General features: G+C 46.2%; 2 protein-coding genes across 5 annotated transcripts in view; one reads left to right on the top strand and one right to left on the bottom strand.

Annotated features, from left to right (window-relative positions):
* LOC148640583 (C-type mannose receptor 2-like) overlaps positions 1-11,557 on the bottom strand; it is a 17,236-nt gene extending 5,679 nt beyond the window's left edge. For both annotated transcript variants that reach the window (XM_088619708.1, XM_088619709.1), the window contains exons 1-6: positions 11,428-11,557; positions 10,839-10,928; positions 8,869-9,096; positions 8,154-8,302; positions 7,655-7,764; positions 7,422-7,573 (exon numbers count right to left, since the gene is read on the bottom strand). In XM_088619708.1, the coding sequence (XP_088475834.1) occupies positions 7,422-7,573; positions 7,655-7,764; positions 8,154-8,302; positions 8,869-9,096; positions 10,839-10,928; positions 11,428-11,530 (832 nt within the window). In that variant the 5' untranslated portion in view covers positions 11,531-11,557. The remainder of the gene's footprint in view (positions 1-7,421; positions 7,574-7,654; positions 7,765-8,153; positions 8,303-8,868; positions 9,097-10,838; positions 10,929-11,427) is intronic.
* LOC148640582 (natural killer cells antigen CD94-like) lies at positions 3,716-24,117 on the top strand. Of its 3 annotated transcripts, XM_088619717.1 has the most exons (7): positions 11,684-13,897; positions 14,288-15,135; positions 17,652-17,741; positions 18,750-18,992; positions 19,737-19,885; positions 23,000-23,109; positions 23,706-24,117. In XM_088619717.1, exons 2-7 carry the CDS (start codon positions 15,033-15,035, stop codon positions 23,830-23,832), a joined length of 822 nt encoding a protein of 273 aa, XP_088475843.1. In that variant the 5' UTR covers positions 11,684-13,897; positions 14,288-15,032; the 3' UTR covers positions 23,833-24,117. The 3 variants fall into 3 exon arrangements, with proteins under 3 accessions (XP_088475844.1, XP_088475843.1, XP_088475845.1); XM_088619718.1 differs by lacking the exons at positions 11,684-13,897; positions 14,288-15,135 and adding an exon at positions 3,716-5,037; XM_088619719.1 differs by lacking the exons at positions 11,684-13,897; positions 14,288-15,135 and adding an exon at positions 15,170-15,542.

The raw sequence follows: 24,117 nt of genomic DNA, 5'->3' as shown, positions 1-24,117 counted from the left end.
GAAAGAACTGTTCGTTACAGTGAGTGTCCAGCTGGCCCACTGACAGAGATGCTATCCTGTTGCACTGGCTTCTGGTCCATGGCGGTGTCCTACTTTGAGCCCAGCCACCTTGTCTTTAGCAACTGGGAAGACTAACCACAAGGACAATATACACTCCTGCCTGAAATCAAACCCAGAACACAAGAGTTGTGTCGCAAAAGCTCTGCAATTTCTCTGATGCACTTTTAACTGGTATAATGATGCACTGATATACTGGTACAGTAACACACTGATACTTTGTTATGCTGGTGGAATAATACACTGATATACTGGTACAATAACACTGAAGCACTGTTATACTGGCGCAATGATGCACTGATATACTGGTACACTAACTGAACTGGTGTTCAGATGCATCGATACCCTAACGGGCTGGATCACCAAATCAGCACATATAAGATACTCTACACTGTCCCACCGACACAGTAAAATGCTGACATATGTAAGCAAAGTCCTAACCTTCTCTTCTTACTCATTAAGATCATACAGGCTTGCATCTCCTTCCCAGAGAGCCCTTTCTGGTTATGATGAGAGACCTACTGCTGCTTCCACTTCATTTCCAAATTCAGCAGTGAGAGTCCAGCAGGAAGCAAGTGAGAAGATTCACATCTTCTTGATGAAGGCAGAGAAATCTCTTGAGTGCCATGCAGTGTTTATTAGATTGACTCACACAGTAAGCCATTTGGTAGACTTATCAGTTTGGTTGGCAATTTTGGCCTTTTGTAGTGTTAGCCCACTGATGGAAATATCATCAATAAAAGTGAAAGGTACTGTAAAGTGAGGAGCAGTTAATAGACAGGCTTCAGGGCCTCTACTGGTGCAGCACCTAATGCTAGTTTTGATCTTGGTAGCTGGGTAAGATCCTACTGAATCCCCATAGAGGGATGATGTGAGTGTGATTCTCCTAGCAGAGGGAATGACAGTGGAGTAGTGCAAATAATAATAATAATTGCTTACACTTATATAGCGCTTTTCTGGACACTCCACTCAAAGCGCTTTACAGGTAATGGGAACTCCCCTCCACCACCACCAATGTGCAGCATCCATATATCCAATATACTCATCCAATATGCACCAATCCATATATCCAATATACTCATCCAATATGCACCAATCCATATATCCAATATACTCATCCAATATGCACCAATGTGCAGCATCCATATATCCAATATACGCATCCAATATACTGCACGAACCCCCTCACTATTGTAAGGACTGAGCCAGGGAGCTGCGAGAAGAGTGAAGATGGGGATGTGAGATCGACGCAAAAGAGATACAGGAGGGAAGTCCTGGGTGGAAGACTTATACATATGCAGGCCAGATTCGAATTTAACCTTCCTCTCGAACTTCTGCCACAAACTCACAGAACAAGATACAGTAGCAGTCTGTTCCTACAGCATGTTTTCCATCTGAGAAATGCAGATGCTATCCTGCAGTAGAAGGGATTGAGGCTGCTTCCATACTACTATACTAGAGAGCTGTAACATAACAGCCATATAAAATATATTTATCATTACAGATGTCAAGCTCTTTGAAGAGACTTGCTCTCCCCCAGCTCTTGAATGAAGCTCCTCTAAGGCTGGTCTGCGCCCTGAGCAAATGCAAAAGAGTTTTAAATGCTCAGTGATCAGCATTACAGGCAGCCCATCTGAGAACAGGAAGTCACATGATCTCATCAGAACTCTCAGGCTGAAGGAGAGTTTTGCCTGTCCATCACACCCCCAGAGTTGGGTCTCAGTTCAAACCTACACCAGCTCACCCAGTCAATGAGTTGAAAAGAAGCACAACGAAGACTCCACAGCCGAAACGTTGTGTTTCTTTTCTTCCCTTTTCAGCAGGGAGTACACCTTTACTTGTTCCTTTGCAGCCTATGCATGCTGACGCAGCTCCCTACTTGAATATTTGTTCTATCTATCCATGCATGTGGTTTTCTATTTCCCCAAGACATCACCGGCCAGTCATATACACTGTTGAGAGTTCTCAGATGAGAGAATCTTATATTAATTTTGTCCTTTTGCTCGGAGGCTTGTACTAAAGCCACATCAGAGATGTGTGCTTTTTAGAGAGGCACCTGTAAATTCTCACTAACTGGTAGAAAAGTCACAGGTTCATGTGTGCACAGAGCAGATGGCAGCAGAGGAGTCTTTGAACAGGTGCAGAAAACTAAATACTCAGTCTGGGGTGGGACATTTTTTTTTCGATGTGTAAAAAGAACGTGAGGTTCTCATGCAGTTACAAAGCCTCAGAGCTGAGGAGCCGGGACATGGAGTTTTCCTGTTACACTAACACCTCTGCGGCCCACGCCTGCTGTGTTTAACAGCATGGCGACTGGAGTTGTAAAAGAATACTGCCCATTTCCAATCACCATTCTCTCAGTTACACAGGTACAGAGAACAACTGGCAACAGCTCTTTCCGAAACACTGCATGCTCTCTGCTTGTATCTTTACTGATTTTTACAGAAACACATTACTTGGGTGGAAGTTTCATCAGACTATTATAACCACAACAGTATGAAGAATATAAGGGGAATCCTGTTTGCCTCCAGGCCATAAGAGGGCGCTGTGGAAATCTAAGGACATCATTCAAGTCAGAAGCATTACTGCCATGGATTGTCAGAGACAATGGAGTAGGGTAAGCATGCATTTTTATTGCAACTTTTTATTGTACACAGGTTACTGAAATTGTGTTTAAGGTGGATCCACATAGTTCCCCATGCACTGGTTTGATCTGATTGACGGGAAAGCTATAAAACACCTGCGCAATGATGCAGTCCAGTCCAGCTGGTGTTACTGCTCGGTGGTGTAAGCTTTCTAAAGATTTACTTGAGATGTGGAGAAGAATACAAACTGTGTTCTCTTCAAACGCACTCTAGTCGGCCATTAAAAGACCACACAACAATTTCGAAGCATTTTTCAACTTTACGAAGCTGTTACCAAAGCAGTCAGTTGTTTGCAGATGGTTGGCTCTTTTAATATCACTGAGTTCCACACATTTCAGCAGACAGTGGTGCCAAGTCTTCCGCAGAATGTGTTTTTAAATGACCAACACTGCTTTTTTTCTTCTCCTTCTTCTCCTTATTAGTAACTGAGACAACTATTGCAAACATATTGTAAATCAGTGTAATATTTTTAAGTGTCTATTGTGAAATTTGTGTAACACCTTGCAATGTAATCTGTAGAAGTGGCATGATTTTAAAGTGAAGCAGAGAGGCAGGGTCTCTGGTATCCTCTGTAGCAGTGCTGCAGGCTGGCAGGTGGCTGGTATCGGCAGCGCTGCAGGCTGGCTGGTATGTCTGCAATGAACTGAAGTGTGTGCGTGTGTGCGTGCATGCATGCGTGTGTGTGTAGAGGGAGATCTCTCTGGTGGGTGGAAGAACAGGCAGTCAGAAGTCACTAGGAATCCCTGTGTGTGGGGGCAGGTTTCATATCCAAATGGGACAAGACCCCATCGGACACTAACTCTGCGGACACAAAGCTAGAGGGCTCTCGTCTGAAGCCTGCAAGTGCCCCAGTATTTATAGGCCCTGTTTGGAGCCTTGTGGTAAAAGCACACAGAAAGCCGGCCAGTGGAAAGTCCCCACTCATACAGCATTGAGCTGCAGGGCTGCTGTCAGCTCCTGGCTGGCCAAGGCAGAGAGAAAACCACAAATCAGCACCCCCACCCCAGCAGTAGTGTAGCAGCCTCTCTTGTGGTGTTTGAATTATAGTTTTGAGACAGCTGTTCCAAGATCAGCCGTTCTGCCTTTCAATTCTTCTATTCAGTATTTGTTAATACTGAAACGTTTTGACTTTGCTGAGCGTGTTCAACACCCACCTTTTTGACGTGCTGTTCTACCTTTGATTGCTCTCATAGAAGGTGTAACTGTTGCTGTGTCGACTCTTGCACTGTCTGAGCAGGTGGGTGTGGTCTATAGTGATGCAAGGAAGTGTCTCTTCTAACAGAAGACACCCTGATAGGGCTCGCACCAGTATAATGTTCGGGTTTGTTCTGACTGTAGATCTGTCTTCCTTATGGAATAAAGCCTTTGGACATCAGCATGTTGAGAGCAAGCAGACCAGGGCGCTTTCTGACCTGTGATGGATGTTACAGTGGCCAGGAAGGTGGGACAAGAGGAGAGTAGAAGAAACTGGGCGAACATGCAAGAGGAGGAGATCGAGGAATTGGAGGAGAAGGACAGGGTCTGGAGGAGAAGGAGAAGGAGCTGGAGGAATAGGACAAGGAGCTGGAGAAGAACAAGGAGCTGTGGGAGAAAAAAAAGGAGCTGAACAAGATAAAAGCTGAACTGTAGGTGAAGAACAAAGAGCTGTAGAGGCTTGAGAATTTAACAGAGGGCAGAGAGAATGAACTGGAGGAGAAACGGAGCTGACTACGTGGAACCCTCCTCTGGAGAAAGACATATGTATGTAATTGTACAGGAGGGAGGCTCAAACCTGTACAGAGCTCCCTCATGGCCTTTCTGAATGCTCATGTTCAACCACTCCCATGTTCGTGTTGTGTCAAAGTACTGTACTATCGTGTCTCTGGAGCATGAACACACCATGTTGTGCTGTAGTGAGCATGTCTGAGAAATATTTGTCGTAGGATATTTCTGTATTCTGACGGTCCCCCCAGCACAGTAACGCACAGTGAAGGTCTCTGTAGCAGAACAGACGAGCTGGGACTGTGGTAACGGGGTTCAACCACCGGAGGACAGCATTGCAACGGTCCTGGGAATACAGGCCATGCATTCCCAAGAAGGAATTTGGGAATTGGCTACACCTGGGGATGCTCCCTACAAAAGCACTTAGGACAGAGAAAGAGGTGATCTGAGGAGACACTTACAAGACTACTAACAGATCTCAGGTTGAGATTCTTAAAAACGATTTGTTGACAACTTAAATTCAGTCTTCGGGGAGAGTAATGTTATCAGGAAGCATCCTCAGTTCTTTCTGTGTCGGCTCACCGGTAAGAAAGAAGACTGGGAAGATTGAGGCCGACCACACAGAAATGACCAGGTGAGGATCTTCCACTTCTACAGGGGTGAAAACAGGGAGTTATATGGGTGGGAGCAGGACAGTCAGTGAGCAGGCAAGGGAGAGACCTCAGGGTGGTGCCCTGGACCACTTAATCTCCCTCACCCTTGGGTGGAACTCAAATGCAGGAACCCCCTGCTGTGGTACCAGCTAAGGATGACCTGTCGCAATTGCCTAAAGCAATAGGCAAGCGCAGCAAACCGATCAAGTCCAAAAATACTATGGGAAGTTCAACAAAGTGGATATTGCAACATTGATTTCCTGACACTCAGTATTAATGCAGGGGGGGGATTTTCTATGTCTCAGCATCACTGCATTTCCTGGAAAATCAGATCTGACGATGTCATGTGGATTTTAAATATTTTTTGGAAGGTATTGATTTAGAGGCACTAACACACAAGAATCAGATACTTCTACAAAACCTATACAATCCTCGAAGCTAAAAGGGCCAACAAATGCATAAAGTTAATAGACTTTCAGTCAACACATTTTAAGATAAAACAATGTATTTGGACCTGAACAGGGAGTTTTGAGTCTGTGTTTCTCTACAGGAGGTCCTGAAAGGGTCCTGCTGGATCATTATTACTGATTTGACCTGAGCAGGAAGGACACAGGCTGTGGGTGGAGCTGGGTTCATGGCAGAAGACTGAGCGAGGAAAAGTGTGTTGTGTGTGTCCACAGAGAGAGGGGTGTTGAACTGCCCATACTGGTCCAGTGACTCTCCTCCTCTTGCACCAAAAGCAGGAAACTATACCTATGGGCATGAGAAGGGACCACAGACTACTGGGTATCCCCATAACTGTGAGGGTTGTTTCCCATCTGTGGATGGCGCCGTGGGCTCGCTTGATGGCCTCGCCAGGCGGAGAGAACACGAGGGAATGTGTCTCCAGGGGTCCGGATGCACATACGAGAGGGCGGGGGAGGGAGTGGAAGCGAGTGGGGTGTGTGATGGAGGAGGAGGGTGGGGAGTGAATGAGTGAGGAAGAAGAGGGAGGGGAGGAGGAAGAGGAGACGGGGAAGAATAGCGTACTACAGAGAAGGGAGAGGTGAGTGACCAAGCCCACAAGAGTGAACGTGAGCTGAAAGTGAATGAGTGAAGTAGGGAGGCAGTGAGAGGAAGGCACCCACAGAAAGCCTGTGATCCAAGCGCAGAATCCCGATGTTTTTGTAAATCTGTTCGTGCCGAGTGTATGCATTCCAGCATGCTTGAAGTTTGCCTTGAATTCAAGTATTTTTACTTCCAGCGGTACTGGGAGAGTAAAGTCAATGCTTTAGTTTTTCTTTATAGTCGATCCATCTATTTGATCATGAGATTATTCTCACTGAGATTGAGTGCCAAATATGACACCGTCAATGTAACTGGAAACAATATAATACCTTGCATTTTTTTGAACAGACTAGCACAAAAACATGTGATTTCAAGTGACTTCTATGTATTGGAGGTTTAAGGACATTTCAGGGTGTGGAGGTCAGGTTGTACAGTAGATCCCTTTGAGACACTAACTGCATGAAATCAGCACCCTGTACTCTAATCATCCAAGATAATTTGCTGGGTTCTTTCCTTGCTGTGTTTTTACTTCCAGGTTTTCAGCCTGTAAATTATTGCTGACTTGTTTTAAATTGGAGATCAGTAATTCCCCCCAAAGATGGTCTTCCGTGTGGCCAAAAGTCCGGATTTCCGATGCCCTGAAGCCAGTTTGGGTTATTTGCATGAGCCAGGATGATAGAGAGAGCCTCTGCTCCGCACTGAAGGACAGCACCACTGCCGAGGGATTGGAGGGGTCACTGAGCCCCCACAACTCCCAGCTGGTTTATAAGAGGCTTTGAGCACTTTGATCAGCTACAGTAGGTCTGCTCTAGAAAGGAGCTGCAAGAGCACCACTGTCAGCACCACTTGCTCAATGTAAACTGGGGCTCCTTGCCCAACGTAGAGCGTCTTGTGGTTTCTGACATGTCTCCAAGTACTGTGTAAAGACCGGAAGTGTGGTTCAGTACTGCTCACTTCCCAGTGCAGCCAACAGCAGAAACCTGGAAATCTCTAGCGATCTACCTGCCATCATGCACCGAGTAAGTGCCTGCTCGATGGTGGGAGAGAGATCATTTTCCTTGTTGTGGATTGTGTGACACCTCACTCACACTGTGTCCTTAGGGCTGTGTTTTAATTCCATTCCAGGGGCTCGGGACACGTTAAAGAAAATCATTAAAACAGCCCAGTTGAAGAGATTCTGGTGTTGGCAAAGGGTTTAAACAAGCTGGCCTGGAGAGCTGATGAGTTTGTGAAGCAGAGGTGTGTACAGCTGTATTCAGCCTATGTCTTCTCCTCTCACTCAGTCTCTCTGGCACAGGGTCTCATTCCCTCTTGTTACCTGAGGACAGGCACACCGGCATGCTCACACAGCGCTGCTCGCAGATCCAGTGCAAATGGCCTTCACACTTTCGGGAATAAAGAGTGATCCGGGCTTGGCTCCAGTGCCCATAGGCACAGTCCCCATCCCAGCTACCCTCCTTCAGCGTCACCCTGTGGAAGATAAGGACGTAAGATATCTAGTCAGCGTGTCACCAGCTCTATAACGCCTCTGTCTCTTGACGCACAACTTACATTTCATTGTTCAGCTCCCTCCCACCACTCCAGGTCCACACAGCACTGCTATCCCTCCTGCTCAGGCCCATCCAGTAATAATGCTCCTGTACCAGATCCCTCAGCATCTCCTGCAGAGTTTAACAGAGCAGATCACCAGCAGCGGGTATGGATTCAGCTCATTAGTTTATCAAAAAAAGGTAGAAGACTCATCTGATTCTCATGGATGACTTGAAGATCATCCAAAAAGTACATTCTTGTGCCATGGTGGGACACCTTGCGCCAGACACCCTCACTCTTTGTGTAAGGAAGTGTTTTTACCACCTTGACAGTATCAGATCTCCTGTCTTGTGGGAGTGTGGAGGGATCCTCGTACTGCCCCTGCACTTTGTGTTTCCAGCTGTGCAGGTCTGCTTTGAAGTTGCCCTTTGTATAAAAACCTGCCCAGCTATTTCCATAAAGACCAGTTAAAACAGTATACGCCTCTCCAGTAAAACTGTAGAGAAGATCTAGTTCTCACCAGTTCCCTCTTGTCTTCAGTCACCACCAGCTGAGCGCCCACTGATGAGCAGAACTGACTCGCAGACTCCCAGGGTCTCCGGTCAGTAGAGACGTAGTAACATCTTCCACTGTCTCCCCCCTTCCATCCCTCTGGACAGCACTGTTGCTCTGTACAGACAGACACACAGGAATCACCTGGATTAATACTGACTGAGCCTCAGGGATTCCTCAGGACTCTCCTCTGTACAGACAGACACACAGGAATCACCTGGATTAATACTGACTGAGCCTCAGGGATTCCTCAGGACTCTCCTCTGTACAGACAGACATACAGGAATCACCTGGATTAATACTGACTGAGCCTCAGGGATTCCTCAGGACTCTCCTCTGTACAGACAGACACACAGGAATCACCTGGATTAATACTGACTGAGCCTCAGGGATTCCTCAGGACTCTCCTCTGGACAGACAGACACACAGGAATCACCTGGATTAATACTGACTGAGCCTCAGGGATTCCTCAGGACTCTCCTCTGGACAGACAGACACACAGGAATCACCCAGATTAATACTGACTGAGCCTCAGGGGTTCATCAGAACTCTCCTCTGTACCGACACAAAGACAAAGACAGAGACACAGGAAATCCCTCTGCTTAATACTGACTGAGGATCAGGGATTCACCTTGACACTGATTTCTTCCGACTCCTTCTGTCCTGTAAAATCACACACTTACTTCTTTCCCCAGTATAGGGCTCCACACAGAAAACAGGGTCGATCTCTTTCTTCCTCTCCTCCAGGTGAGCGCTCTGCTGTCGCTTCATTTCCTGTTCGATCATGAACTCCTCCACTTGGCCCTGGTTCTTCAGCTGCTGATTCTCTTTCACTTTGCTCTTACATCTCTCCAGCTCATTTTTAATCCTCTCCAGCTCAGCGTTGCTCAGCTTCAAGCCGTTCTTCCACACTGAAAGAGTAATTATCCAGTAGGTCAGATGTAAATGACTTCAGTACAGTGTAGACATGCTCTGGGGACACGGTATAGTTATATAATGAGTGTGATGGAATCACACCACAATGACAAAACGTCAATTCACATTCAACTACAAATTTCATCAAGTTCTTTTAAGACAGTTTGTGTTTGCATACAGTTCCTTTTTGAGACAAAGTTTCAGAAGAACCACGCTGAGGTTACTGTCTAGCTTGAGTATTGGCCACCTTAAGGGTTTCTGATTTCTGATGTTTTTTGTGCAGAAGAATAGCAATGTCATTTTTCAATGTGAACATCTTGAAGCGAAGTACATGTTGCTGTCTTACTTATAAGGTCGAGGTACATCTAGTTTTTTTTTCCAGATCTGTTCAGGTCCCAGCGTGACTAGGTGACTCTGATTTGCCAGAGTCAGGTGTGAATCAGTCGAGTCCTGAAAGTCCGTCTCCTCCAGGTCAGGGCTGAGTCCTGCTCCTGCTCAAGGGCTGCTGCTCTGGTGTTCTGCTGCTGCTGCTGCTCTGATGTCCACAGGCCTGAGCCCAGCAGGTGTGTGGGTCAGCATGTGGCTAGAAAACCACTCGCCCAGCAGCGAAATGTCAGAATGCAGTCTCAGACCTGCCTTCGTGTCACAACAACCACAAGTGTGAAACTTCAAAGAAAAGCAGACACCCCCCACAGCAGGCCAGGAACAGCACTAGCTGGGGGTTCAGATTTTGCAGTCCTGTCCTGTGGTCATGAAACACAAACCTTAAAGGAGCATCAGCGCTGCAAGATGCTACGTATGTTCTATCAGTCGGTGGTAGCGAGCGCCATTTTCTACGCAGTGGTATGCTGGGGCCCTGGGATTAGAGCAGTGGATTCTAAAAGGCTGAACAAGCTCATCAGGAGAGCAAGCTCTGTCATTGGGTCTGACCTGGACCCCTTGGAGGTAGTGGCTGAGAGGAGAATGGTGTCCAAACTAGAGGCCATCATGGACAACGTCTCCCATCCCCTCTATGACAGGCTTGCAGAAATGAAGAGCACGTTCAGCAATAGACTGATTCATCCACGGTGCAACAGGGAGCGCTACAGGAGGTCATTCCTGCCTTCTGCCATAAGACTGTACAACGCATCCACCTTGCGTCTGGGCAGAGGCAACACTGACAGTGACCTGTTTCTGGACTGAACGCATCTACACATCTACTGCTACATCTGTTCTCTTTCTTTTCCCGTTTACAACCATTTTTTGTGCAATATATGCCAGGGACCCATGCAATACATTTATATTTATATCTATATCTATATTTACATCTATATTTATATTCATATGCGTGATACGATTTTTCTGTGTACTGTTCTGTTCTAGTCTGTTCTTTGTGTGTCCGGACTGTGAGTAACTCTTTTAGTGCTCCCCTCACTGTACTGATTGTATCGTTTGTATTGTACTATAATTATTGTATCATTCGTTACATTGTGGCTGTGTTGTGTGTGTTAAGCTGCTGTTGCACTGCAATTTCACTCACGGGATCAATAACGTAAGTATCTATCTATCAGCCTGAACTCCTCCATCAACAGCCTGGCAGCCAGTAGATTTATTAGTGCCAAGACTGTCAAGTACACAGGTATAAACGATAATGTGTAATTGTGCATAGTTCATTTTCTACTGTGAGACATAAAAGTCAGGTATAATTGCTCACAAACACACACGAGTATCTGTGATAAATCAGATTTGTGAAACTTACAGACTGTCCCCAGGGCAATGACTGTGGCCAGTAGGACACACACTGTGACTCCCAGAGCCATCAGGACACAGCTTCTACACCTGGACAGGGCTGGAAAGAGAGAGGCAAGTGGATCTATAGTGACAGAACCCAGTACAGCACACTAACTCTGCAGTGCACCTCAGAGGTTAATTCATGCTGTACCTACTGGACACTAGTATATTGAAAACTGCTCTGGACCTGACAGAGGATGAGGCACTGATGCCAGAAATTATACTGCAACAGACATCAACATTGCTACAGACAGACAGGCTGTATCAGAAATTTTACAGTGTGATCAAGTACCATAGCAGACAGCAGCAGTAGTACAAACCTGCAGACAGTTTTAGTTTCACAGTGTCGCTGACCATTTACACAGTATTACAGCAGAGCAGACAGACAGTATCAGTAGCGATTGCATGTAATGGACATCATCAGATCTACTACACTATCGCAGACAGTATCTGCAGTATTACATTCAACTTCATTACAGTTAACTGCCTTTTCCCTGCCGCTGGCAGTCCTGTTCCTGTTCGAATTGTGGTAAGAAGCCTGTACTGCCTGTACTCACTGTGCTGAGCCTCTTGCTGTGCTGAAGGAGACCTGAGGGCTCGACACTGCTGTGAACGGACTCTGGAGGTTTTGACGTTAACGTAGAGGTTATCATCAGCCATGTCCTCTTCTCCGTATTCCACTCGGCTTTTCTGATCCGCTTCTGTCTCTGATTCTGTCCCCTCTCTCTTTTTTCTCTATTTTGCTCTCTGCGTAGCTCTAATCTCCTTAAGATTCACACAGTGAGAGTCTGAAAGTGTTGATGAGAAAGAGACAGAGGGGAGGAGTTTTCTGAGTTCCTGTCTTCTGTGTCCAGATGTTTCAGTGTCACTCTGCCCTGACAGAGACTCGATATGAGTGTCCACCACGAGGAGGATGTAGTCTCTTCAGCCATTTATTAAACCGACATCCTGTTGCTGACGTGTAACCCTTTCATTTAGCTCATTTACATCCTAAATGCATCCATTAGCCTGCAGGTTAACGGGAATGTATCTATTGGCAACGATGCCGCCATTTTATTCAGTAGTGTCACAGACAAAGTGGCAATGCATGAAAATGTAAACATTACCCATCATTTTGCTGTGTGTGAAGGGAAGAAAAAGGCAATAAATTTAATGACAGCGATAATTTAAATACAGTGTAAAGTAATGAAAAACCAATGAAGGACAGTTTGCAAGTAACAGTAGCCTGCTGTATTTAAGCTCTGCAGCACCACTGCTTAGGGCTTAATTATCGAGCTGCTCTCAGCCACACTATCCTGACTCCTGCCTCTCATCTCGCCCAGCTGATCCTCTCCTCCTGAGCAGACTGTAAGCCTTGATCATGTAACTTGCATTGTCCATAGACACATCTACTTCTGATATAGTGTTTGAACACTTCTTATTGCCCTGTGCCGCTGAGGGATTGTTGTTCACAGGGTGCAGCTGAGAATTCTAGAGCCCTGTGTTCATAAAGTGTGCGTTCATCATTAAGAAGCTGTGTGATTAATGACCGCCGATAAGTATACAAATAGAGAACATAACTATAAATGCCTGATTTGTTTCCAGGATAATATAATCACCACTGTCACATCATTGTTTTCTTTTTTCACAGAGGACTCCCTCGCCAGTGTCAATGTCAGACTTTCATTATGTGCGTGTGTGATTTTCAATTCTGAGTCTGTTCTCTTTAGATTCTGGTCCTGTGATTAATTACAGGTTTTTTTAAACGAGCTACTTGTGTCCGTGAGTACTGCACCAGGTGGATAACAGTGCACTCATTCAACGTTTTTTTTTTGCTGGTAGTTTGTACATCCATATGTAATTTTCTTTCCTTTTCTTGTTTGCTGGTCCATACCAACAGACTAATTTTCTGATTGTATAATGAATCACTGTTGATTATAATGACGGCTGAGGTTAGAGTGCCTACAGCGACCTCTGGAGGACAAGGATTGAACTGCATGTTAGAATCCCTGAAGTGGAATACCGCTCCAATTTTCTGAGCTGCAAAAGGGGATGGGTTAATCACTCAGGTCATCGGATCAGTTTCAAGGTAGTTATCTGATTTTTGGAATCTCTTCCTGTGGTGCAAGAAAGGCTGTTCTTCAGACCACACTGTTGGGACCAGCAATACACTCTCTTTTTGCTCAGGTATGGAGCTTCTGTGTGAAGTGGGTTTCTCGAAATGATGGTGTTCTTGAACGGACGTTCAGGTGAAAGTCAGATTATCGTCTCTCACTTCCCTCTGCGCTCATGAAGGGTCCCTGGCTAAACACGACATCTCTCTTTCATACCGCCCTCCGCCCCAACAGTTCTCATGGATGCGACAGCACTGATCTCAAGCCAGTGCTGACGTTTCCTCAGCCGGGCAAGTTAGAGTATTAAGCACACTGTCCCTTTACATTCGTCAGCTTGCTTCATCATTGCTACAGTTTGAGTGAACAGCTGATTAATGTATTGTATGATAGAGTAAGACATATACCTTCAGCAATGACTATAACCTCAGACAGAAGAGTGTCAAATGGCACTATGGGTATTCACATCTGCCAGAAGATTCTGCAGGTAACACATTTCTTACCAGCTCTTCTTACTCTGAACACCTATCTGGCACCAACTTTAAAAGAGGAAATGGTAAGAAACTTCTTTAAATCAGCTAACCGGGTCACTTTACAGGCCATCACAAGTTCACAGTGCTCACTCACTGGCTAAATTTGCAAGTACAGATTAGAGCCTATTTGATTTTTTAAATCTGAAATTTGCTTCTGAAACCCTCTTTCCTGTGAAGCACGACCGATCACTCTCTGCGCCTTAAAGGTTGCTGCTGTCTTGCCTTTTCGTCTCCTCTTCAAGCACCCTTGTGATGCCTGTGGTTTTGTCTTCACACCTCGACTAACAGGAAGTCACATGACCCAACCTGCGCCGAGAGTCCACTGATTGGTAGTTGGCTCCCAGCCTCTTGTTCTTCAGTGTGCTTGCTTTGCAGACTCAGAAACCTGCCTTGGAGAGAGTCAGGTGGGTTACTTTCTGATTTTCCTCCACATCGATGAAGATGTAGACGCACACAACATCGTTTTCTGTCTACCTAGTTCAATCGCAGATAGTACAAACATAAAATACTGCAACAATAACGAAGTGAGAGTTAATATACCACCCCTCCCCTTCCTTCCATTGTGAACTAAGAAACACTCACCCTCCAAACAGAATAGAGACCTACATACTCTTCCTTCTGTCTGTCCCTGTATCCCAGTATAACCCCGGACACCCTCTGTCCAGACACGCTTCTCTTTTCTTCGAACAGCAGCTGAGTATGTGCTGCTGGTTTTGAAGTTTCTCTGTAGAATTTCTCAATGATATTTGCTCTCTCCTGCTTGAGCACACACTTGATTCTTTGTTCTGCTCCAGAGATCAGAGCACCAACAAGAACTGGTTTCAATCCTACAACTCTCAGTTTCCTGCGTCATTCATCCCAGCATCATTCCTCTTCCTAGTTTAATTCCTGCATCTCCTCTCCTGCTGCTCCAGTGTCCATGCCTGGACACTCACTCTGAGTCTCTGGCAGTGAGACAGACAGCTGGACACTCACACTGAGTCTCTGTCAGAGAGACAGCTGGACCCTCACACTGAGTCTCTGTCAGTAGGACACTGACCCTGAGTCTCTGTCAGTAGGACCCTCACCCTGAGTCTCTGTCAGTGAGACAGCTGGACACTCACACTGAGTCTCTTACAGAGAGACAGCTGGACCCTCACCCTGAGTCTCTGTCAGTGAGACAGCTGGACACTCACCCTGAGTCTCTGTCAGTGAGACAGCTGGACACTCACACTGTCAGTGAGACAGCTGGACACTCACCCTGAGTTTCTGTCAGTGAGACAGCTGGACACTCACCCTGAGTTTCTGTCAGTGAGACAGCTGGACACTCACACTGTCAGTGAGACAGCTGGACACTCACACTGAGTTTCTGTCAGTGAGACAGCTGGACACTCACCCTGAGTCTTTGCAAAGGCAAGGCAACGTTGAATCAACAAACGCAAAAAACAGGAACTTACAAAACCCCTCCTTCTGACTCTTCTTCGTTCAATATCCTTCCTTATATCACCCTGCGGAGGGTGTTAAGTGTAAAATTGAAAGACGCTGAGGCAGTAAGACACCATGGCTGAAGAGGTGACTTATGCTGAAATCCAATTCACTAATATAAGAGGACAGAAGTGCTCAACCACCCCTTCTACTCCAGCACACCCACGAACCCCCCACAGTGAGTATCGCTCCCTGTTCGTCTGTCTTTGACACTGTGATACTATCTCTCTGCTAGACAATAACAGTGCTGATATGGAGTATACGAGAGAAGCTTGATCAGTGTTTTATCGGGCAAGTGTCAATAGCATTCCCCAAATTATAAAACAAGCTCCATCAGTCATGGGGAATTTTTAGGTAACTAACTCTGAGGGTCTTTAGCAGTGACTAATTAAGCAAGTGACAAGGTTCCCATAGTATTTTACCAGAGATGCGCAGGGAAATGAGAGATGAGTTCTTGCGTTCCTAGCTAGACATTTTCTGCTCTCACTTAGAATGGCGGTGTTAAAGATTGGACGCGGGAATTTATTAAAAAAAGGACAGAACTGACCCAGGAAACTGCTGACCAGTCTTACGTCTGTCGTACAGGTAAAGTTTCTGTGATGGTACAGCTGAATTAGAAGAGTACTTAGGGAATAATGACCCCTGCGAGTCTGTATGGAGTTAGAAAGGGAGGATCCTGTTACTTTTGTCATTTCCTTAGATTCTTCGAACAACAGGTCTAAGAGATCAAAAGAAAGTGCGCAGCATCAGAAATTTATAGAACCTGAAAGCTTTTGATAAGGTCCCTTCTAAAAGGTTGATTCTCAGAAGCACAGGGAATCTAGTGTAATATACATACCTGGATTGAAAAACACATCTTCGACTTGAGCAGATACAAGCAGTGGAGCCACAAGCTCTCCTCTGTGGGCTCTTCGCTCTCCCTGGTCTATAGCAGCAGCTGAGGTTCTTACAGAGTCAGCAAACTGCTTCTGTTGGCAGATGCTGCAGAAACAAAGCAGGAGGGAGGCAAAGACTGAAACAGGTGAAATCACGGATTGGGCGAACACTTGGAAAATGGAATTTAACGTTGCTAACTGAAAAACGATTGAGAGCCTATACGCATCACATACAGAAAGCCACACACGACAGTGAGCTTGCGTTGTGTGTGATTTCTTCTCTGTCCTCACCTAAGACAGTGTAAGGTAACACAGCAGACTGTGCTGCATTTCTACCGCACACAATATGGAAATAAAATCAAGGAAGTTAAAATGGCACTGCTAAGAGCTTTCTTAAACCACTGTCTCCAGCTGTCACCATGCTATAAAAAGTACATTACAGTCTTACATTACATTACGAGTTCAAGAAGAGGAACGGGACTGATTTCATAGACTGGGATAAGAGAAATTAATCTCATCGTGAAAGAGAGCAGACTGGACAGATTGAGCAGATTGCACAGAGACGTGACGTGAGAATGAGAGAAGCCAAGGGATTCGAATATGGTCACATCAGGACACTCTGTAAGGGAAACAAGGACACAGAACTGCAGTTTGAAAGTACAAGGCAGTCCCTTTAGCATGGGGAATAGGAAGTACTTCTTTACACCACAAGTTGTAGATCTCTGGTGCAGACTTCCCAGTTGGATCGTTCAGGCTCATACTCTGCTCTCTTCTAAGAAAGGGCTGGATGAAACGTGTTTCAATCAGCTGTCCAAACCAGAAACACAAGTCAAATGGCCTCCGCGCATTCAGTCGTTTCTTAGATTTCCTTCCCATTTTTAATTTCATTGTTGTTCTTTCTTACGCACAGCCCTTCTCCACAGTTCCTCTAAAGCAGCACTGTACCCGAGCTGTAAAAGGGGAAAGTATTTTTAACACCCAGCGCCCAGCACAGAGCAGCTGTTCTGTCATGTGACCTCTGTGCAGCTGGGTGACATTTTCAGCTTTAGTCACAGATCCTGATGTCAGAAAACTGAAGTGAAATTAAACCTTGTGTATGGAGCACACAGAGACAATCATCTGCAGTTATAGGATTAAAATAGAACTGGTCCATTCCTCCTCTAATTAGAAGGTAATTAAAAATACTTTCCAGAGCATTTCAGCTGCAGTGGACACAGAGATAGTAATCTACAATTATAGGACCACAATTGAACTGGTCCATTCTTCTTTTCCAATATCGTACCTTTAAGTAATTAGAATCCCTTTTAAAAATCCTTTCCACAGCTCTTCAGCTGCTGTGGGCTCCCTGTCCTCACTAGTGTTTTTAAACACCCTTCCCCTTTGCAGACACAGTACAGACCAGCCTGTGTCCCTCAGATCTTCATTTAAGACCAGGAGAAAGGTCAGAAAGAAGAGGTGGTCAATCAGCTTCACCCATGTGGCTGGGCTGCTTGTTCCACACTCCCACCAGCCCTGAGAGGTCAGTGTAGAGTGAATTTAACAGGGTAGGGAAGAGTCCAGGAACCATCTAGTTTTCCAGCGAGTCACGCTGTTTGCCTGCTGTCTTGTCCAGTACCAGTGTCCCAGAGCCTGATCCTCATCATATCCCAGCTCTCCCTGAAAGGTGTTATTGCCTCTCCTGGGGTGAGATTAATGTGCTCTGGTGTCCAGTCAGGCTGAGTGTGTTGATGCCTCTCACTGTCTTCCTCAGGGCCAGGTTAGTGCTGGAGTGTCTGGTCAGCTGGGTGTTTAAAATTTTCATCTCTTTCTTTCTCTCCAGCCCAGGCCAGTAATAGAGGACGTCTCCATATTGCTCTGGCCGTCTCACTGTTCATCTTCCTGCTCGCCATGGCTGTCATGGGCATTGTCTGTAAGTATAAATCCCATGAATGGCATCACCTCGTCCAGTACAAGACAGGCTTCACACTAAATTCTTCTCTTGTATTCTGATGTGTTTGTAAGTGTCACAGACTATCGGGGGCACCGATATTTACACTTAAAAGCGTTGGCTCCAAGCTGTTAGTCTGGAGAAGATAAGCTGCAGGGCTGATGCTGCTCTGCTATTGGTTAAGATTGCAAGTCATGTGACACAACACCTGTGCAAGAGGATTGTGGGTACTGTGGCATAAGAGCTTCAGTCATATCTGATTCTCAGAAATGTGTTTAGGAAACTGCAGGACTGTTTCATGGGAGATTAAAAATGGGGTTAAAACTCTGTTGCCATCATGAGCTTCCTGTTGCCCTGGTGAGTTTCTCTCTTTCCAGTTCCTTGGGCTTTGTGGTGTTTGTATTCACATGCCGAAAGCAGGAACGATTAAATGCTTTGCAAAAACTGTGGTATCTCTGCCCTCCTCAGAAGTGAGCACTTTACTGGAGTCCTATCCATTTACAGCATCATGCATCTGTTGTTAAAGACTCAGAAGATACATGAATGACTTTCGTCTTGGTGATAGTTGGCGATTGAAGAACCCATCATCAGGGGAATATTTTCACTTCTCTCCCCGTCATCAGACTTTTCCCCATATTGATTTCTTCCTCACTGTTAATCCCAACATATCTGACATTTCAGATATCAGAACTTTCTCCATCACAGCCGTCTCCTTGAATTTAAATAACCTGCTATCAGCTGACATTTTAATACATCGCTGCTAAAAGATGAGTGACTTCAACGCATTTTTCAGCAAGGAGTGGGCATTCTTAATGGAAACGAATGGCCCTCCCAGACCAGTGAAAAAAAAAAGTTGTTAAATATTGAACTGGATCATATCTGTGATTGATAGAACAAGTAAATAGAGACAGGAAGTTGATATATAGATGGACAGACAGATGAATCTGGTTGATTAAATAATGTTGTATGTTCTGGAACTGTGACCTGCAGTGGGGACACAGATCAGCTCAGCCTGGGAGAGAAGACTGGAGGAGAAGGAGAAGGAGCTGGAGGAGAAGGAGAAGGAGCTGGAGAACCTCAGGCAAGAAGTCAGTGAACTCAGGAATGAATCTGCGATGTGCAGCAATGCGTCTGAGATTTACAAGAATGAAGCGATGAAGTACATGAATTTAACCAAGAGATACGTGAAGCAGATGGAGAGTGCAGGTGTGGACCCCTCTACTGGAAGGAGAAGTAAGTGGGTGTGTAATTTGTGTGGTTTTGATGTGAGGGTGAAACAGAAGCAGAGCTGGTCAGCACGTGCAACACTGCAGTGTGTGGCGAGAGCCGTGACTCCTGGGAAGGTAAGATCACATGACGAGAGTGTAGAAATCCCAGTCTCAGCTGGTGCAGGACTCTCCTGAGACAGACTGCAGCCTGACTCCATGTCTCAGCAGGGGCTGGAGCTGCTGCTGTTGGTAAGAGACGTGTTTGAGAAGACAGACAGACCCTCAGACATGAGGATAAGAGCCTCAGGGCTGTTCTCTACACAGTCAGTGACAATCAGGTGGAGACTCACTACTGACCCGTCTGTCAGTGTGAGTCTCAGTGCTGCAGGACTCCAGGAGAAACAGTACAGGAGCTCAGTGGTTGAGCGTCACTGAACTGAACTGAGAGAGGTGATTCCTGTGTGTCTGTCTGTACAGAGGAGAGTCCTGAGGAATCCCTGAGGCTCAGTCAGTATTAATCCAGGTGATTCCTGTGTGTCTGTCTGTACAGAGGAGAGTCATCAGGAATCCCTGAGGCTCAGTCAGTATTAATCCAGGTGATTCCTGTGTGTCTGTCTGTCCAGAGGAGAGTCCTGAGGAATCCCTGAGGCTCAGTCAGTATTAATCCAGGTGATTCCTGTGTGTCTGTCTGTACAGAGGAGAGTCCTGAGGAGTCCCTGAGGCTCAGTCAGAATTAATCCAGGTGATTCCTGTGTGTCTGTCTGTACAGAGCAGCAGTGCTGTCCAGAGGGATGGAAGGGGGGAGACTGTGGAAGATGTTACTACGTCTCTACAGACCAGAGATCCTGGAAGTCTGCGAATCAGTTCTGCTTGTCAGTGGGAGCTCAGCTGCTGGTGATTGATGACAAGAGAGAAATGGTGAGAACAAGAGATTCACTGCAGTCTCACTGAGTTTAGTTTGCATTTTCAAAAAAAAATGTTTCATTGAAAATGTGTAAAAAATGAAAGAAGAATTTTAATATTCCAAATAAAATTTTAATTTCTTCATTAATTATCTCAGATATTCTCCCCATCATTCGCCCAAAATGCTGTTTCTATGTACGGTATTTAAAATACAGAGAATATGTTAAATATACAGAATTTCGCTGAACAGAGCAGAGTGAGCAGCACAGAGTGAGAGATGAGAGTGTGGGGATGGATCTCTGCTCTACAGCTCACAGGCAGTGCTGCCCAACACCAGGCACAGTGAGATCATGCCCACTGTGTTCCAGCCTGATCTGTAGGCTCTAAATTAATTCAGCAGGCCATTTTTGTTCTATCAAAATAAACTTTATTTCACATTAAACATCTCACAATATGTCTCATGCAAAAGCCATGCAAAGTCATGCAGTCTCCACTATATCACAACTGTCCTAAAAAAAGGGGGGATTGTCGATTGTCAGTCAATCAGAGCAAGTGGATGTTGGGGCTGCACAACTGTCACGATATTAGTTCCCCCTCCTTAAGGGTGCTCCAGCCCTTTCACTCAAGACTTTATTCTAGGCACCTGCTCCCCATTCCCAGCCCACCTTAAAAGCCAGGAGCTGACGCTCATCCGGGCTCTGCATCTGATTTCCATATGGTGCGAGTCCGGGACCTGGAAGGGCCTGGTCCCGTTAAGGTTTTAACCTCTGTTCCCGTTCCTGTTCCCCGTTTGCCGGTTCCGACCCGGCCTTCGTGGTTTTAATTCCGTGTTCTGATGGATCTCCTGGTTTTGGACTTACTCATGTGTTTTTGGATACTCTAAGGATTACTCTCTCGGATTGTTCGCCTCGGCCACACCTCCCCCGTGCACCAGCGCACCTTGGACACGCCCCCTTGTCTTCAGCCCTGTTTTCCTGCATGACGTTTCCCCAGTGTTTCCCCACTCCGTCGGACTGTGTCGTCCGCATAGGGTCCGGAAAGAACTGTTCGTTACAACAACGTCCCTCGCAGCCCTGCCCCTTGCTGTTGTCCCTGCCTTTCCCTGTCCTGGCTCTGAAACTGCGGTTATCCGGTCCTCCGCGGAGCTCAGGGAACAGGGATGTCTTCTTTAGCCCCTGTGCAGGGCCCACAGTCCCTTCCAGAGCTCTGTTGTCCGAGACAAGACGCTTCATCCTCCCTCTGAGGCGCGCCTGGTTCCTCTCCTTTCCTCGCTCCCCCGCTCTGTGCTGGATGAGAGTGTTCCTCGCGTCCCACAGTCCTTGTTTTCCTAAAGACACCAGCAGCCAAAGCAAGAACTGCATCCCTTTGCTCAGTCCGGTGGGTGCCCGCCCCAGCAGGCTGCCCTGGGAACTGAGCACTGCTGTCCATTCTGCCCCACATCGCCTTGTGGAAGGGGCAGTTCCAGAACACGTGGTCCTGCGTCTCCTCGACGAAACACGTGTCCTGGGGGCAATGCAATTAATGTCACGATTGTTACTCCTCCTCTTAAGGGAGCTCCAGCCCTTCCTCGTTCTATCCCATTCCCCACACCTGTTTCTTATTCCAGACCCTCTTTAGTTCCACCTTAAAGCCAGATTCAGGCGTTTGCCTGAGGCTTCTCATTGATTTCCGCATCGTGAGAGCCCGGGGTCCTGCTGCGTCTGGCTCCGTTATGGTTTTAGTTTCCTGTTCTTGATTCCCTGCCCCGCCGGTCCCGACCCGGTTCTGGTTTTAACTTCGGATGGATTCCCTGGTCTTGGACTAAACCTCCCGTCTTGGATTCCCCCTTTGGATTTACCCTTGGATTGTTCGCCCTGGATTCAGTCCCCCCGGACACCAGCACTGCATGGACACGCCCCCCTGTCTCCTGACCGACTCCTGCATGATATTTTTCCCTATTGTTTCTTCACCTTTCGGATCGTGTCGTGCGCATAGGGCCCGGAAAGAACTGTTCCTGACAATTAATAATAATAACAACAATGAATTTAGATATTTAATAAGTTAGCAAGACTTTTCGGATAATTAAGATAAGGGAATCTGGTCATGAATTGCACCTGTCGTCGTTGAGTCTTATTGAGCACAGGTGTGACGATAGCAGCCTGACTCTTTTTAAGGCCAGGGCTGACACCTGGAAGGGGGAGATACACTGAGACACGCTGAAAAAGAAAGACAAGAAACCAGGAAATAATCCAGTTCTTCCCATTGGTCTGATTTTTTATAACGTTCCGGGGCTGAGAGTAAACTTTTACAACCCTGAGGGAACCTTCAGCTCTGTGGACGTCGTGATATCCTTTAAACACTTTCAGGACTGTTCAATTATAAAAACAAACAAAGGCGGGCTGTATTTTATTGCCTTCTTTGGGAAGCTTATTATAGACAATCAGCAATCATCATCGGCATGACCTGTAATACGAATCAGATTCTTTTTGTAATTTTCCTTTTTCTTTGTGCTGCATCTTCTCTATGAACTTCTGACAGACTAATTCTGTGCGAGAGTGGAGTTATGGTGCCGAGTAGTTCGAGTTGTTTGTTATTCAGTTATTCCAGCTCCTTCTTACTTTAATAAATGCTGTTTTTAGTGCTATTACTAGAACCAACTTACCCCATAACCTTAGAGCTATAAACCCCCGTGAGCAGTAGTTTAGTTTAGTGTTGACTGCAGTTGCCGGTATGAGCTGGCTGTACTCAAGCCTGTCAAGCTCCACAAATCCTGCACTGAAATATGACACTCTCAGGACAGTGATCTCCACACTTCCAGGGTCAGGACAGTGAGATCTCCACACTGCCAGAGTCAGGACAGTGAGATCTCCACACTCCCAAGGTCAGGGCAGTGAGATCCCCACACTCCCAGGGTCAGGACAGTGAGATCTCCACACTCCGAAGGTCAGGGCAGTGAGATCCCCACACTCCCAGGGTCAGGACAGTGAGATCTCCACACTCCCGGGGTCAGGACACTGAGATCTCCACACTCCCTGGGTCAGGACAGTGAGATCTCCACACTCCCAGGGTCAGGACGGTGATCTCCACACTGCCAGCTGGACTGAGTGTTGGTGTCCAGGGAGAGCTGACTTGCTCTGTGTCTCTCTACAGGAGGTCCTGAAGCGTCTAGTATCAAATTACTATTACTGGATTGGCCTGAGCTGGAACAGCAGCAGAGGTGCGTGGAGATGGGTTAATGGAAGTGACCTGAACAAAGAAGTGTAAGTGTGTTGTGTGTTTGTGATGCACATTCACAGTGCACCTAGATCGTTAAGGAGAGAACTGGGAAATGTATCTCTCACAACATCACAAGTGTCTCCACTGCAGTGGAGAAGATTGACTGACATACAGTAGCCTGTCTACAACTCTGAGTCTCTTCTCTCTCAAACACACAACCTGTCTCTCTACAGCTCTGAGTCTTCAATTAAACAATGAGTCTAATCAAAATGAGCACCTGCAGTGATCAGAGCCTCACTAACCTGTATTGTACTGGTGGAGTGTTTAATTAGTACTGCTGTGGAATCACTGCACTGACTGTGTTGTGTTTCAGTTACACTGACTGTATTTTCAGTGTATTTAACTGTGTGCTTGTTGGTTTCTACCGATGTGTGACCAGGGATATGGTACTCTGCTGTGTAAATATGAATTATTTATGATCTTAATGATATTAATGTTTTATATTTTATATGTGAGGAATAACAGGACAGTTTTCACAGGGGATCTTCTCTGAGACAGCAGAGGGAGCTGGAGAGAGAGGTGCTGGTGTGTTGAGGTGAGCAGACTGGCTCAGTGACTCTGATCTCCTTCTCTCTCACAGCGTCACAGCTGGTACAGGTTACCCTGGGTACTGTGGATACTGGAGCCGGGGTTTATCAACTGTGTATCCAGGAACCTGTGAATCATCTCTCCGCTGGATCTGTGAGGGGGATCCTGTGACAGTCTGACCGCCCCCCTCTCTGTCCTGAGGAGGAGGACAGACCTGAGAGAGGACAGTGTGTCTGCTGGGACTCCTCTGCTGATTCCTGGAGACGATCCTGGTCTCTTGTCTCTCCACTGGTCCTCACTCTGTCTCTCCTTCTGTCCTCCAGGCTAGAAACACAGTTATACAGTATGGCCAAATGAGCAAAAAAGTTTATCTTTTTGAGACAATTTATTTCATTTCAGGATTTGTAATAATTATTTGTTTTCCATGCTTCCATCTTTAGAGTAAAACTTTTCATTTGAGTATT

Source organism: Lepisosteus platostomus, chromosome 25 (genome assembly GCF_059453375.1).
Source record: "Lepisosteus platostomus isolate fLepPlt1 chromosome 25, fLepPlt1.hap1, whole genome shotgun sequence".
NCBI classification, from domain to species: domain Eukaryota; kingdom Metazoa; phylum Chordata; class Actinopteri; order Semionotiformes; family Lepisosteidae; genus Lepisosteus; species Lepisosteus platostomus.
Note: the sequence above shows the minus strand (reverse complement) of the source record. Positions and strands in the feature narration are given on the sequence as shown.

Excerpts from the sequence above, each read along its gene's own strand:
- LOC148640582 (XM_088619717.1), top strand. The coding sequence starts at position 15,033 with ATGGCTGAAGAGGTGACTTATGCTGAAATCCAATTCACTAATATAAGA. Across the intron at positions 18,993-19,736 it reads CCCCTCTACTGGAAGGAGAA|AGCAGCAGTGCTGTCCAGAG; the intron begins GTAAGTGGGTGT and ends CTGTCTGTACAG. Across the intron at positions 19,886-22,999 it reads TTGATGACAAGAGAGAAATG|GAGGTCCTGAAGCGTCTAGT; the intron begins GTGAGAACAAGA and ends GTCTCTCTACAG.